The following is a 16,548-nucleotide window of genomic DNA, read 5'->3' as shown; positions in this document are numbered from 1 at the left end:
ATTAATGTTCATGGAGCTACCCAATATAGCACCAGATTTATATTTCTTCTGTAGATCAGTCCGAGCTGACTTCATTAGTCTATTCATCTAAAACAGGGCTGCCCAATTTGGGGCCCGCGGGCCAAGTATGGAGCCCCGGCAATGGTAGGGAAGAAATCTGGCCTCACTGCTCTGGTATCGCAGAAAGTCTGCGAGTGTGCGGAAGTTTTAAAAATACCATTGTATTACATCAGGAACAGCTGTGTGCCAAATCAATCGGGCTTAAGAGTGTGATGTCCGACGTTGTCTCTATTGTCAACAATATGGGCTCCAAAGCGCTATCTCCCCGCCAGTTCAAGGCTCTGATGGATGCGCAATATGGTGATGTGCTGTAACACCAGGAGGTGAAATGGCTGAGCCGAGGGAAAGTTCTCCGCCGATTGTTTTAGTTGCGGGACAGGATCAGGACTTTTCAAGCAAGAAAGGAAGGTAACATTCAAGTGCCCACGGATAAGAAATGGATTTCTGACCTGGCTTTTTTAATGGATGTGACAGCTCAACGTTTTGAATCTCCAGCTCCAAGGGGAGGACCAGATAATCAGTCAGCTGTTTGATCATGTCAGAGCCTTCAAGCAAAAATACTACTGCTCAGCAGACATCTCTCAGCAGTTGACATGCCTCCTTATAACATTCAAATGATCACAAAAAGTACAATATTTTTAATATATATATATATATATTATTGTGTTTAGTAGGCCTCAAGTCGTGGGGCCTTTTGTATTTCCATTAATCAAGTTTTTAATTATTTATTTAAACTATTTTTTATTATAATGCCATAGCTTAATGTACTCCTGGCCATTTTCTCCTCAGCTTTTGTATGCTTATGTTTAGATTGCATTCTTAGTTTCTTACACTGTTCTCTTTTTTAGTTCTCTCAACATTCAGGGAATTTGGCCCATTTCCCCAGTCTTAGAGAGATAGGCTTGGTAGAAGAGAATGTACCCAAATACATGGACGTTCTCAGCAATCTTGTGCAGGAGTTTGACAGGCGCTTTGAAGACTTCAGAGACAATGCCACTGTTGTTGAGCTACTTGCGCATCCCTTTTCTGTTGATGTGGACACAGTCAGTGAGGAGCTCCAAATGGAACTTCTTGAACTACAGTCTGATTCACAACTTCAAAACAAGTTTAGAGCGCCTTCCTTACTGGACTTCTACAGATGTGTTCAAGCAGACAGGAATGCAAAGATCCTCAAACACGCACAGGTAATGCTGTCCCTCTGAGCAGACTTTCAGTGTGATGAATCTAAACAAGTGTAAGCTGAGAAACTCACTGTCTGACTCTCACCTCCATGACATCCTCACTCTGTCAGTGAGTCAGCTGGATCCTAATATTGAAAGAATTTTGAAAAACAAAGACAAGCTTCATGTCTCCCACTGATATTGCAAGTGATGACTGCACAAGGCTGTGAAGAATGGAATACAGAAGGTCTGTAATATTGGGGGCATTTTGATGATGTGCCCCTTCAATGTTGCTCATGTTCTAGAATATGTCTTTGTGAAGAACACCCAGAGGCAGCATCTCAGTGCAAGGGGAATCTGGTTTATTACAGCATCTGTATCCGTGTTTATAACCCTAGACAAACACCTCTCGTTACCAATGCTGACATGTGTGCGTGCATGTTTTTCCTTATCGGGAGTTTTCTCATATCCTCATATTGTGTTTCCTGGAAGTCGTTTGTATATTTATCTTCTGGCTCGACATGGATACATGTTTGGCTGTTGTTAAAGCCAAGTCAACAAGTTATACAACATCGTTCATTCAGAGATCAAACTGTCAGTAATGGTCGAGTATCTGAGTAGACCTATTGTTGATCAAGCAGTCTTGTTGTAATCATAGTCCATGGTCAGCAGCCACCACGATCAGGATCCACCATCAAGATCGGATGCCACCATAGTCCACAATCATTGTCCACTGCCGCCATCAGGATCCACCATCACGATACAGGATCCACCATCAGCTGCCACCTCAATCGTGGTCCACCACCACTATCGGATGCCAACACGATACAGGATCTGCCATTTTTATCACGATCACCCAGCATGATACAGAATCTACCATACAGGATCCGCCATTACGATCACGATCTCTGATACGTGACCCACCATCATAATCCACGATGTGGCCGCAGCCGCGGACCTGGATCTGCGGATGATAAGGCAAAGGGACTCCAGGGAAGAAGTCAAGTCAGTAACATGTATTGATGGGATATTAATTTCTTTGATGTAATTTCATTTGTCCCCCGACCTTCTAGACCTATAGCAGCATAACTAAGAGCAGGTCTAAGACAAGCCTGGACCGGCTCTAACTATAAGCTTTATCAAAAAGGAAGGTTTTAAGCCGACTCTTAAACGTACAGATGGTGTCTGCCTCCCGAACTGAAAGTGGGAGATGATTCCACAGGAGAGGAGCTTGATAACTGAAAGCTCTGGCTCCTACTCTACTTTTAGAGACTTTAGGGACGACAAGTAAGCCTGAATTCTGGGAGCGCAGTGCTCTAGTGGGTTGATAAGGTACTAACAGCTCCTTAAGGTATAATGGTGCCATATTATTAAGGGCCTTGAAGGTGAGGAGGAGAATTTTAAATTCTATTCTAGATTTAACCGGAAGCCAGTGTAGCGAAGATAATACTGGAGAAATGTGGTCTCTTTTCCTGGTTCTTGTCAGGACACGTGATGCCGATTACTTCACACATCAGTGGATGGCGTACACAAGTTTCAGGCCCCATTTGGTGCGTACGCGGCAGTTATAAATGAGACGATGTAGAAAATAAATCTGTGGAAATAAATCTGTCAAGAGTTGTCGGCCCTGTTTGCATTCTCTTTCCTTTATTTCTTTTCTGATTCACAGACTTTAGGTCTGCTTTCCTGACATATTGAACAGCACTTCTCCAGTAGTCAGTCACTCACTGAGTCTCAGGGGTTTAACTTTATTGCAGCCAAATCGGATACAATTGAAGTAACTGGCGACTTATACTTCAGACGTAATAAAACAACAGAAAAAAGACACACGAGCAGTATGGAGGCACGTTATGTTTTTTCTGTTTTATTACGTCTGAAGTAAAAGTCGCCAGTAACTTCAATTGTATCCGATTTGGCTGCAATAAAGTTTACCCCTGAAACTCCAGAAGTGTTTGTGGACTCAAAACACTTTACCAACCCCTCCATCGGCATGGTGGAGAGAAGATAATGATAGTGAATTTTTTTATTTTTCGGTAAACTATCCCTTTAAGCTCCCTGCCACTCTACCCCTCACTCAAGGACTTTGCTCTGCAGTCATTCATCAATCAACCAATCATCAATAAAATGTATACAATTTATTTATACTATTTATACAATAGCTCATATTCACAAATCAGTATTTGTCTCAGTCACGGGGTTAGCCCGTGCCCTTTAAACACACTCGTGAACATAAATACTGAATTGTTTGTCACCTGTGTCCTCTCGGCTGTGCGTGTGCTCAGCTGTGTGGACCCAGAACTGACAAACTGTGATGGAGGGTACCATCCAATTATGAATAGGGGTTCCCTAGGGAAGGTACCAAATTTGGTGGAGTTGGAGGGGTGTTGAGGAGGGTATTGTCAAAATGCGGTTCTAATAGTTTTTGGGGAAACACAGGTGGTTTGGGATGTTTTATTATATAGTACGGAATGTTAAAATGTTTGTGTGTAATACGCTGCCAACACGATCATGATCCACCACCGCTATCCATGATCAGCTTCCAACACGATCCAGGATCTGCCAATCCGATCAGGATAAGCCAACGCGATCCACTAATATGATCATGATCTCTGATTCGGGATCGAGCATGATGATCCACGATGTGGCCGCAGCTGCAGTCCTGGATCTGCAAACGATAAAGCACGAGGACTCCTGGGAAGAAGTCAAGTCAGTAACATATATTGGTGAGACATTAATGCGTTAAAGAGGGAGAAAAGGAAAGAGAAGCGCCATGTGTCCCCTGACATTCTAGACCTGTAGCAGCATAACTAAGAGCTACTCTTAAACGTACAGATGGTGTCTGCCTCCCAAACTGAAAGTGGGAGATGATTCCACAGGAGAGGAGCTTGATAGCTGAAAGCTCTGGCTCCTACTCTACTTTTAGAGACTTTAGGGACGACAAGTAAGCCTGAATTCTGGGAGCGCAGTGCTCTAGTGGGTTGATAAGGTACTATCAGCTCTTTAAGGTATAATGGTGCCATATTATTAAGGGCCTTAAAGGTGAGGAGGAGCATTTTAAATTCTATTCTAGATTTAACCAGAAGCCAGTGTAGTGAAGCTAATACAGGAGAAATGTGGTCTCTTTTCTTGGTTCTTATCAGGACACGTGCTGCGGCATTTTGGACAAGCTGCAGAGTCTTTAACGACTTACTGCTGGAGCCCGATAATAAGGAATTACAATAATCAAGTCTGGATGGAACAAAGGCGTGGACTAGTTTTTCTGCATCTTTTTGAGAAAGGACATGTCTGATTTTTTAGATGTTACGCAAGTGAAAGAAGGCGGTCCTAGAAATTAGTTTTAAGTGAGAATTTAAGGACAAATCAGGATCGAAGATCATTCCCAAGTTCCTGACTGTTTCATTGGAAGCAAGGGCAATGTCGTCTAGCGCAGCTATATCATTAGATAATGTATCTCTAAGGTGTTTAGGCCCTAGGCGAGATTTCAGATTGGCACCCCCCCCCACGCACACACATTAGTTCATAAAACAAGTTAACAAAAAAAATATTTTGAAAATGAAATACTGGATGTGTAGAAAATGCACATCAGAATCCATTTGGTGTCTGCGTTTTAATGCAATATGAACAAGGTTTGACATATGGATATGTTAAACATGAGGAAATGCTATACATTATTTATTTCACATGCTCTCCAATAGCCTGTCAAATTGTCATGCATCCCCAAGAACTTTTGGACTGTGTACAGATGCACACACAGGCAGACAAAATGTAGGCTATAAAAAATAATACAAATATATAATAAAAAATATAAAAAGAGTCTGAAATCATGTCGACCAAAATAAACATTAATGATGTGCAATTCTCATCGATGTGCAAAAATCGGGGAAATTGAAACTCCAGGAACACAGCGGGGAAATCAAAATTATGGGATGTATATTTGATCATTTACATAATATATCACTTATATCATTTAATATCGATTTTCAGTGTGTTTTCTGGCCCGATTCGCTCGCGGCGAGCAGACAAAGAACAGACCCCGAAACCATCGCTGCAGATCGCGAGCCAGCCGGTCGCCTATGCCAGGAGCCGCCCCTGTGTTTAGGGCCAAGTATTAGAACCTCTGTTTTATCTGAGTTTAATTGAGCAAATTGAGGGTTTTCCAGGTTTTTATGTCCTTGAGACATGCTTGGAGTTTAGTTAATTGATTACATTGTTCAGGTTTTATTGACAAGTATAACTAGGTGTCATCCGCATAGCAGTGGAAATTTACAGACTGTGTCCTGATAATGTTTCCTAGTGGAAGCATATATAATGATAATAAAATTTGGCCGAACACAGAACCCTGAGGAACACCGTGGCTAACTTTGGTGCGCACAGATGACTCATCATTAATTTGCACAAATTGGAATCGATCTGAAAAATAGGATTCAAAACAGCTTATGGCGGTTCCTTTAATGCAAATTAACTGTTCTAGTCTGTAATAAAATTGTATGAACAATAGTGTCAAATGCTGCACTAAGATCTAACAGAACGAGGACAGACACAAAACCTTGATCATAAGCTATTAGAAGATCATTAGTGACTTTTGCCAAGGCTGTCTCCGTGCTGTGATTGGCTCTAAACCCCGACTGAAAGTCTTCATAGAGTCTTCTTGAGGATTTTAGACAGGAAGGGGAGGTTATCGGTCTGTAATTGGCTAAAACCTCCGGGTCCAGGGTGGGTTTTTTGAGAAAGGGTTTGATTACAGCTAGTTTAAAGGACTGTGGTACATATCCTGATGAAAATGAAAGATTGATTGTGTTCAGTAACGAACTATCAATTAGGGGCAGAATTTCTTTAAGTAACTTTGTAGGAATGGGATCTTAAATACAAGTTGTGGGTTTAGAAGATGAGATTATTTTGGTCAGCTGATCAAGGGTGATCAGAGAGAAGCTGTCTAAATAATTGGTAAGATTCTCAGCTATTTCTGTGCTTGATGGTGTATTAACATCATATTTATATAAATATTATATAAACTGAGTTATATTCCTAGATAAGAGAGTCCCTCCCTCCCAAGTGGGATGAACGCCGTCTCTCCTCACAAGACCAGGTTTCCTCCAAAAGGTTTGCCAATTGTCTACAAAGCCCACACCGTTTGCAGGACACCACCTCGACCGCCAGCAGTTAAATGACAACATGCGGCTAAACATGTCATCACTGGTCTTATTAGGTAGAGGTCCAGAGAATACGTCTAAGTATTGTTCAAATGTATTTATCATTTGCACCGACTCTCTGCCTCAGTTATCTTGTGTCTGCATCTGGGTTCACTCAATTTAGTTCTTTGTAACAATACAGCAGGTGTCACCAACCTTTTTTCAGGAGACCGAGAGCTACTTGAAGGACAACGAGTAATACGGAGGGCTATACTTGTTGTTTGATAGGTAAACTGTGTTATGCATTTAACAGGCTGTATGTTTACGTATTACTGTTAATGATTCCCCACAATCATTAACAATTATTATTTAACAATCATAGGAAAACACATGTATATTTTAACATGCAACTTTAATTATTTCACTGTTAATCTCATCAGTTAATCACAGCCCCTCCCTGACCCCCCACCCCCTTGACAGCGCCACTGCTTTGAGGAGGGTCACTCCGCACCGGTCAACGAGAGACTTTGCTCCTCTGCTCTTTTCCAACTATTAACATATGGAGCTTTTTTTCTATCTTTATTCAAGAGCGTGGTCTTTCAGTTTGAGAGCATTACTTTTCATCAAAACCCTGCCCTTGCACTCAAATAGCCCGTTTGCACTTAAATTCGCTCTGCTTCTGCTCAAACTAACTGAAAGCTCCTTACTAACACAGGCTTTTTTTTTCAATGTGTCTAAATACATTTCTCATAAACTCTGCGAATCAAACTTCAGTCCTGTTCAGGTCCTAATAACTGATAAATAAATGATTAGTGATGTTTATTGTTAAAGTGTGTGACCGCAGGTCAGCGGGGGAGTGAGGAGGGAGGACATGTGGCATGGTAACAAAGCACAGTACAAGGATACCAGACATGTTATGTGTGCCTGCCTATGGTTTCTGCTCTGATCAGCGGTGGCAATAAAGATCTGTGGTGACTATTTTAGAACGTCTCCTGCAGGTGACACATTGGCTCCGTGCTATACAGTATACATTCAGTGTCCTGTAGAGTACCTTACAGAAAGACATTTACACATCATGTTTATTTTCTATATTTTAGATGACAACTATAGGTGGAAAAAGACACAAAATAGTCAAAGTACTTGGTACCAACATTTATTAGTCATAACAATATTACAATATAAGAGAGGAGCATATACTGTCACTTCCTTCTCCTTTTCACTGCAATAAGTCATCACATTTGCCTCCAGTCACTTGACCCTTCATAGACTAGATTGGAAGCCTCAGAAGTCAGGTTGACTGGTGTTATGTGGGACAAGAAGAGTTCCTGGGATTATAAAGCCAGGTGAGGTCATGGGAGTCAGAGACAGCTCTATGCGGATACAGCCTTTCAGCAAAGATCCCAAGACAGAGTGAATCCCCTAGCTGCTCAGGGGTTTCCAGTTCAGAATTTTCTACAAACATTTATTTGAGGTACTGCAGTATAAAGGTAACAGCTGTTTGTCAACTTTTTAGATGAGAGATTACTTACTACTACCTAAATGATCCTTGCCAACTGGTTGATTATTCCCAAAACAACCAGTATGTATTAGAAGATAACATAATTTTCATTGAAGCTGCAGTACATCACAAGCATTTAACTAATTTGCACACCAACCAAAGTGCTCTGTGTTAAAGCAAGTCTATACATCATTTTTGTAACCTTAAAACAGAAGCTTCACCGTAATTCTGATCGTACACTGACTTGGAATAGGGACAACGGAGCTACTGTAATTCACATTCCTCACCCCAAATACCTGTTCTTACATAATGTAACTTTGGTGAGCGGGAGCAGTCCTGGGAGCAGTGTGTAACTGACAAATAGGCACAGCTTAAATTACCAGAGCCTGGCCCAGAAAGTTCAAGAGTAATGCCAAACAGCTTTAACGGCATTATTTTTTAAGTCCAACAAGTAAACAGTGGTGTTGTTAGAAAACATGCATAAGGGTATTTTATAAGTACTGCTAACTATTTGCATTTCAAATTAAGAACAAAAACAAACCCCTTATCAAATATACTGAATTTAAAAGTGTCTCTTCAAATTGCGCATTTAAAACTATCTGTTTCATAGAAAACAAAAAATATATTGCTATTCTCAATTAAGAGCTGTAATTCGTTAGAGAGAGTGTGTGATTGACCAATGAGATTTGAAAAGGTACAGAAAGGAGCAATAAGGTGCATTTGGGATATTAGGGCATATCATGTAAACATGCAGTGTCCAAAGACTGTTGAACCTATTCTATGACCTAGTCTATAAATTAATCCTATAATTTGAAGTACTTAAAGGAAAGACCCATTTTGGGAATGTTTTGGAATTAGTGTGAGGGAGGGTGAGGTTGGGATGGGCATATCCAGCCCTACATTGCCGTGACACAGAGCTATGCTAGAGAGCTGTGGATGATACTGCGAATGGACTCCAACCCCTCTCCTTCCAGGAAGGTGCGGTGGTCTCCCTCAATGATGTGGACTGATACTTTGCCATCACATACCTGAATCAAGACAGAAACAGAAATTATTTAGCATTAAATAGAGAAAGAATAAAATCTTTATTTGTCACCTATACGAGTCCCTGTATTTAGTGTTGTTAATGAACTGCATTTATATAGTGCCTTTCTAGCCTTAACAGCTCTAAGTAGAGGTATGAACAAACACATTCTTTTAACAGTGTGAATGCAAATGTATCTTGGATGACCACTGACTCAGTGAGTGACATCATCACTTACCCTTTAACTTAAAATATTTTTACACTTCTTAGTGTTTCACATGCACTGAATTACATGTGGTCTCCGACAAAATATTAATATTGAGCAACACATATTGATTTAATTTTCAACGGGTAAAAAGCATAGTGTTTCCTGTCACTGTTATGCCGATGACACAGTTTTACTTACCGGTTACCCCTGACAGCACCTTCTTGAAAAAACCCAAAACTCTATAACTGCTTAGATGAAATCAAATGCTGGATGTCAAAGAATTCACTTCAACTCAATGAAAACAAAATAGAAGTTATTAAATTTGGTCCTCCTACCTCTGTTTCTCGCCTGCCAACTATTGCTAATTTTAAATCTCATGTTTAAATCCTTTAGGTAAGGGAGCGAATATCCAATAGCAAGCTTTTACCAGTCATTAAGTCCAGTATCCACACACAGGTTCCTCTTCAGCACTGTATCCAGGCTGACAGAGAATCATTGATCTACTGAACCATCTACACTGTATTCCTTTCATTCTTTAGCAGTAATGATTTTACGTCCTTCTCCACTTATAAATTTGTCATCTGAGAAAATATTCACCATCTCCTCCTCCCCACGAATAACACAGATACACTGTCTAGTAAATTTACCTCAGGCCTTTAGGGTAACAATAATTAAACCTCTGCTTAAAAAGCCTACCTAGACTCTCTCTGTGGTGGTGGAGAGTGTTTGGAGCATGTCTTTGTAAGTTTTCTCTTTTTTTGTGTCTGTTTTCTGTCTTTTTGCTCTCCATGTGTTTGCATCTTATAAATCAATGAGTATTGTTGAAGAATTTTTGACCATCCTCAAACATTGCATCTGCACAATACCATTATGAGATTAGAGCCTATACTCCCTTCTCTCCTAGCAATAACCAAGGTCAGGTTATAGATAAAGGGCCAACTAGCAGTACATTGTAGTGTCTACGTTCATGGACTTTCACATCTAATTCAGATGACTGAGACAGAGAGGCACCAAACTGACTCTTTTGCATATTTCACCAGGGGCAAGTCGTAAGGACACAACGTGATTTAGACCAGTGATTCTCAACTGGTGGGTCGCGACCCAAAAGTGGGTCGCGGACCCGTTTTCATTGGGTCGCGGCCTTTGCCTGGGCAAAAAAAAAAGTTAAGTAAAAAATCCTGTGCTTTTATTTTGAAGGGGATTTCTTATGCAGGGGAGTGCCTATTCACACTCCTGAACAGTATTTGTTCAGGAGTGTGAATAGGATCAGTTTTGTTGATTGTCATAGATTCAGTGAGTGAGTATTCTCAGTCTTTTTGAAACTACTTCTCAGTAGTTGGACTTTTTTATTTCATGTTTGTGCATGAAAGCACTGTTGAGTCTGTTAAAAAAGACTGAAGTTACTGAATTGTTATGTATGTTGTATTACCTTGTTTCCTTAAGATGCACTTTTTGTTTTTTAATTAAAATGCAGCTAATTGAGTGTAAAAGGGAATATTTCCCTCTCTAGCATCGCCACCTGCTGGTCGTTTTGGTTTATCATAAAAAAATGTTTGTGTTGGCATACTGTGATATTCTGTACTATCTCAGGTTCAAACTGCACCATCTTTTCATTCATCTTTCTAAGGCCCGAGGCATTGACGGTTTTCTGGCCTGTGATTAGAAGGGATTTGTTGATGGTCCTTGGAGACAGTCTCAACAGAGGACAGCTGCCCTCCAGTTACTCGGATGGGCTGTATGTGAGAACGCAAATGCCTGAGTGAGAGCTCCAGACGTTCACCGGAATTTCTCATATGTGAAAGGTAAACTCCGGATAAAGTCCAAACCCTATTGTGCAGACATTCTCCGGCGTTAATGTCTTAAAAAAAAGGGCTCATATGATTTAGGCTGTCACGGTCTGTGTGATTCTTCTAAAATGACAGAATAACACAGAACTTCTTTCTTCCAAACCTTACTACATGTGTGTATCAGTAGGGTATTGCTTATCAAACCTATGTAGAATGAGTCTCAACAATGATGAGAAAACCAATCCAATCTTTTTCCTTTTTGAAAAAAACAAAGAATAAGAAGAAAACTTGACATTCAGTTAACCTCAAAATCTGACCTTAGAAATAGTAATTTTTTCCCTTTGCTCCCTGGATATTTTATGATCTCTCACATTAATTCAGGTGAACATAAAAGGATCTAACCTTAATTTTTTTTTATAGTTGTGCAAATGTGTGCTAGTGCATGTTACCTCGCTAAGGTTGTAGTCAGCTCCCAGGTTTTGTTCGTATTCACTGCTGGTTTTGGCACGGAGTAGTGTCACATTGCCATGGTATTTTGTCGCAGGGACATAACCATCAGCAGCCTTTAGTTTGTAGTAGAAGGTAGTAGCGGCAAAGAGCAGTGACTCTCGGCTGATGTTCTTGTGGCTGGAGAGGATAAGGTCCACTGCCTCGTTGACACGGGCCTCCAGGTCTGACAGTGGGAGAAGAGTCTCCAGAAGCTGTAGAATAAGAGGGAGAATTCATACACAATTTGGATGAAGAACACTACAGAAATTAACTAGTTGAAGCAATATATAGAAATAGATCCAACTCGTGATTTAAACAAGGACAGACTTATAGGTTACAGATGATGTCGCATACATGAAAATGTCTAGACATTTCATCTACGTTATATTCTGTTCTGTATTTAATTTTAGACAATTTATTGCAAAATGTCCTCATATAGACACATAACAATATATCAACCAAAAAATGACAACCATACAATAGCACATCCATCCCCCAACCAAAAAACATGAAAAGAATACAAATAAAACTACAATAAAGAAAAAAGTTGAGTATCACACTGAAATATACCAATATTGGTAAAAACATCTTGTATGCTTATCATTCATGCAGATACTGCAGAAGGACGCATTTCACTTCCAGAGCATCTCCTTGTGCTTCCATTATATGGGTTAAGTCTTCTCTAGATAACATATTAAGAGAGCCCAGATGTTTTGGGATTGCTTGCCCCTGATAGCACGTCTCATTGTAATGTTGTTATTGGTTGGGTATAACCCGAATAAGAAGAGCTTTGGTTCTAATGTATTAATAGGATATTTATGGAAGTTATCTGGGTATAAATATGTTCACATTGACCAATGTTTCTGCAGCATTTTGTGGCGTGTGGTCTCTCTACACAAAGTGGCATTCTGCACTGTACAATCATCAGTGTACAATTCAAACAGCTAAATATGTTAAACAATCAAAAACCCTTAATTGAGCAGCTTCTATAGTTCTTTATCTGATTTTTTCTTTCTTTTGGGTTCAATAGAATAATTGACCAATGTCTAACGTTCTCATCTGATCTTACTGCAATAGCTAATGTCTCAATTGGCATAATAAATAACAATGGGGGCAGAAGATCCCCTTGCCTACATCCTAGATTTATCATGACAGAGTTTGAGATACTATTATTATTCCATTTGTATTCTTCACAAGGTTTGGTATAGAGTAGTCTTATCCACTTATATTATCTTATATTCTGGGCCAAAACCTGCCAGTTCCAAATTGATACAACCATTGGACTCTGTCAAAGGCTTTTTATCTAGCTTTTTAGCTAGCTAGGCATTATGATCTTCTGGACCTCTGCCTGAGGACATTTTCTCTATCTGGACCTCTAAATTTTCTCTACCCCTGCTCTGCAATATTCACAGTATTCACAAGTTTTCAAGTTTTTCATGTTTCACACGCCACCAATAGGAATGCACAGAGGAATAATGAAAATCTTTGGTGAGCGACTATCTGTGTGCACATCCATCGCAGACAGCATACCTTGTTGTACTCAATGCCAGTGAACTGCTGGATAAAGGCACACAAAGCTTCAGTTTCAGCTTCAGACTCGTTCCCAGGTGTCAGCTTGGCTCTGTAGCTCTGGAAACAAAATACTGATTCAACTTGCCATAATCAACTTACAGTTATTTCAATCTACAGTTTTTCCCCAACCTACATCATTAAATTTAAATATTCACATTTTAATTTCTGCTGAGTGCATTCTTTGGTTTATTTATGATCCAATTTAGGTTAGTCTGTAACAACCCTCTAATACATCAAAATGTGTCAAATAGTTTACGTTGTTGGAATGTACCACTCATGGTTATGGTTCCATGTCATTAAACTAGGTCATATTTTGGAATCTGTGACTGTTGTGGATATGTGAATGTGTTAGCTTATTTCTCTAACCTGTGTGTACGCTGCCACATAGGAGTGTGATCCATCAAGCAGAAAGAGGTACTCTACAGACTGATTCTGGGTCTGCAGCTGAGAACACATTTCAAATGCCACACAGGCACCAAAGGAGTAGCCAGCAATTCGATAAGGCCCTTCTGGCTGAACCTGTCTGATACAGGTCACATAGTAGGCTGCCAGGGATTGGATGGTGTCCAGAGGAGCGGCTGGGAGAGAGGGGATAAACTGAGATCAGCTTGGTTGTACACTGTAGAATCAGTTCAATGTAAACACTCCCCACATACATATTTTGATATCTCTGTATACTGTACCTTTTGTGCACTGTAAGCCATAGCAAGGCATGCTGAGCTTGGAGGCAAGTGTCTTAAAGGTGGCAATGGTGCCCTCAATCGGATGGACCAGGAACAGTGGTCTCTTTTGGCTCTGAATGGTATTGAGTGGTGTCACTGTGGGACTATTGGGGTTTACTAATAGCTGGGTGAAATCAGACTCCATCTCGCCATCTCTCTTAGCACGATGAGATTCTGGATAGTTGGAGGAAGCAAAGACAAACAGCTTGTATTCTTATGGTGAGAGTGCAAACACAGGATTTTAAAAGCAACATGCTATTTCAGAAAAATGGTGGGAAAAGCACAAGAACACGTTCATTCTTCTTCTGTATGTGTCAGACATGAGTGAATGCAGTTCAAAATACACCATAAGCAGAGCATTTCAAAATAGACACTCTCCAATATACTTCTGGCCATTGTGGATATTGGCCAGTAGTGTTAAAGGTTCAGTGTGTAGAATGTAGTGATATCTAGTGGTGAAGTTGCATGTTGCAGGTGAATACTCCTCACCTCACCCTCCCCTTCTGAACATGAAGGAGAACCTGTGGTAGCCTTCAGATGTCATAAAAACTCAAAAGGTGTTTAGTTTGTCCAGTCTGGGCTACTGTAAAAGACATGGTGGCCTCCGTAGAGAGGACCCACTCCAGATGTAAATATAAAGTATTTAAATATAAAGGGCCCATTCTAGGCTGAAGAAAACAACAATTTGTACAATTTAGATGATTATACACTTGTGAAAACATCACTAGGATTATTTTATATAAAATTTCTGCCAATAGATTCCCTTTCATATAAATCTTACACACTGAACCTTGAAATTATATTATGATATCAGTATATGAATATATGCCTATTGCTAATAACTCACCTGTTTGTGATAACATTTACAATACTGAGTTATCAGTTTTATTTGATTTCTTTTGAAACATTGTCGGTAGGCCTTGAATGATATATATTAATATTAAAATGGAAGCAGAAGATATACCATTTATCTCTGTTAAAATGCGTGATGAGAACAGCACTTAATAATACCATTTGATCCTCCTGGCTTGCGAATGGCCAGTTCTCGCAGCTTGTTGATAGTGAGTTGGCGGATCTCTCTCATGGTCATGACAATGTCGTAGTCACGCTCCAGGGTCTGACGGACCTCCACACCCATCAAGGAGTCCAGTCCCAGGTCAGCCAATGACGCATCAGTGTTCAGGCTGTTCACATCGCGCACACCTGCGGATAAAGAGGGCATTGAAAGATTGGGGAGATGGACATGATCACACTTACCTAAAGAAATAAAAAAAGTAATAGATAAGAACAACATGTCCATCCTAAGTAAGACAAAGAGTAATGTAAAATAAATTTAGGGCAGTGTTTATGCCATTTTAGGGCTGGATAAAAACAAAATGAAATAAATAAACTAATAAACCAGATACATTTCTCTTTCTCCCCTCTAAAAATCTACAGATAAAACATCTACTTTGCTTCACTATTTGCAGTGGTGGGTAGAGTAAATAGAAACAGTACTCAAGTAGAAGTAAAAGTACTCATAAAAATAAGAACTTAAGTAACAGTAAAAGTACTCATAAAATGCCAAAATACATGCTGTTAAGCACTGTTTGCTTTCAAACATCAAGAAAAAAACGTCACTGATTCCTCATAGGAAGGCTTGGATGCAGCCTGCATTGTGTGTGCACATGCATTCAGTTTCCAAAACAAACTTTTAACCTAGGAAGCTGCGGAATTAAAAAATCATAGACATGGCAAAGTCGCGAGAAGTGTGTGGCCCAATGTAACTGAGTAGGAGTAAAAAGTATTCTGCAAAACAACTACTCTCAGAAGTACAATTTATTGAAAAAACTACTTGAGTACATGTAACGGAGTAAATGTAATGCGTTACTACCGACCTCTTACTATTGGTTGGTTTTTAGTACTTTTGAACTTGGACATACTGTGTTAACTCTGTGTCTGTTCTGTTTGTCTTATGCTCTCCTCTACCTCTCTCCAGTAGCTATCCTTTGGTGTCTCATCTGTCTATCACACTCCTCATCTCTGCTGTCCCATCCTGTTTCCTCTCCTCTTATATGTCCTACCCATAAAAAGAATGAGATGAAGGATATCGAACCAAATTCTAACAAATCTCCAACATATTGAATTTTAATTTTGATTGTTTGTTGTTGTTTTATAATTACATCATAAAGATTTGATTGTTTGAAACATATCTTATTTGTAAATGTATTTAAAACATATACTTGAGTAGTGATGTGAACCAATATCAGATTATACATAGTAAACTAATCAGTTCTCTTCTGCTAGCTATCCCTTATTGCAGTGTAATTGGTGGGTTCCGTGTTTTTATTATATCTTTCCTCCATAACTCACATAAAATAAATGAAGTAAAATAAAATGTAAATGCTGACTAGAGAGGGAGAGCAGGTGATTGAAAGACCTAAAAGCTACTTGTATTTTTTTATTTATTTTCGAGGGCATTTAAGAGGAATTACAGTATTTTAAAACCTGGGCACTATGTTTAAAATGTGGGTAAATGAATGGGACTTAATTACTCTCTCTGACTCATGTTTGCACCCCCATCTTCCTACAATAACACCAGAGAGAGAGAGACTGAGACGGCTGTCGGTTGCGAGTGAGACTTCCTCGTTGAGCGAGACATGTGTATTGTTGCCAGACCCATAGCAATGACCAAGAATAACAATTAGAGGCTTTTATTGATGAAATAAAGTACTTTGAGTGGACATTTCTCGGACTGTTACTGTTGCCCCATTAGATCATATTGTAGTTACTGCTGCCATGTCGTAGCTGCGGACAGGGACATTTGAATTGATTCCAAATGTTTTTTTTAAGTACCATTCATTTACACACCCAAATTTATAAACATAGGGCACAGGATGAAAAAGACCAGAATTCTCCT

The 16,548-nt window shown here is 39.7% G+C and overlaps 1 protein-coding gene across 1 annotated transcript in view; it reads right to left on the bottom strand.

The window, feature by feature from the left end:
* Window positions 1-7,486: 7,486 nt before the first annotated feature.
* The window catches only part of fasn (fatty acid synthase), a 64,600-nt gene continuing 55,538 nt past the window's right edge, over window positions 7,487-16,548 (bottom strand). Inside the window, exons 37-42 of the mRNA XM_035145196.2 lie at window positions 14,661-14,852; window positions 13,611-13,823; window positions 13,294-13,505; window positions 12,886-12,984; window positions 11,316-11,567; window positions 7,487-8,875 (exon numbers count right to left, since the gene is read on the bottom strand). Coding sequence (XP_035001087.2) covers window positions 8,765-8,875; window positions 11,316-11,567; window positions 12,886-12,984; window positions 13,294-13,505; window positions 13,611-13,823; window positions 14,661-14,852 — 1,079 coding nt within the window. The 3' untranslated portion in view covers window positions 7,487-8,764. The remainder of the gene's footprint in view (window positions 8,876-11,315; window positions 11,568-12,885; window positions 12,985-13,293; window positions 13,506-13,610; window positions 13,824-14,660; window positions 14,853-16,548) is intronic.

This window comes from Hippoglossus stenolepis, chromosome 21, assembly GCF_022539355.2.
Source record: "Hippoglossus stenolepis isolate QCI-W04-F060 chromosome 21, HSTE1.2, whole genome shotgun sequence".
In the NCBI taxonomy this organism is placed as follows: Eukaryota; Metazoa; Chordata; class Actinopteri; order Pleuronectiformes; family Pleuronectidae; genus Hippoglossus; species Hippoglossus stenolepis.
This window is presented reverse-complemented; position numbering and strand designations above follow the sequence as displayed.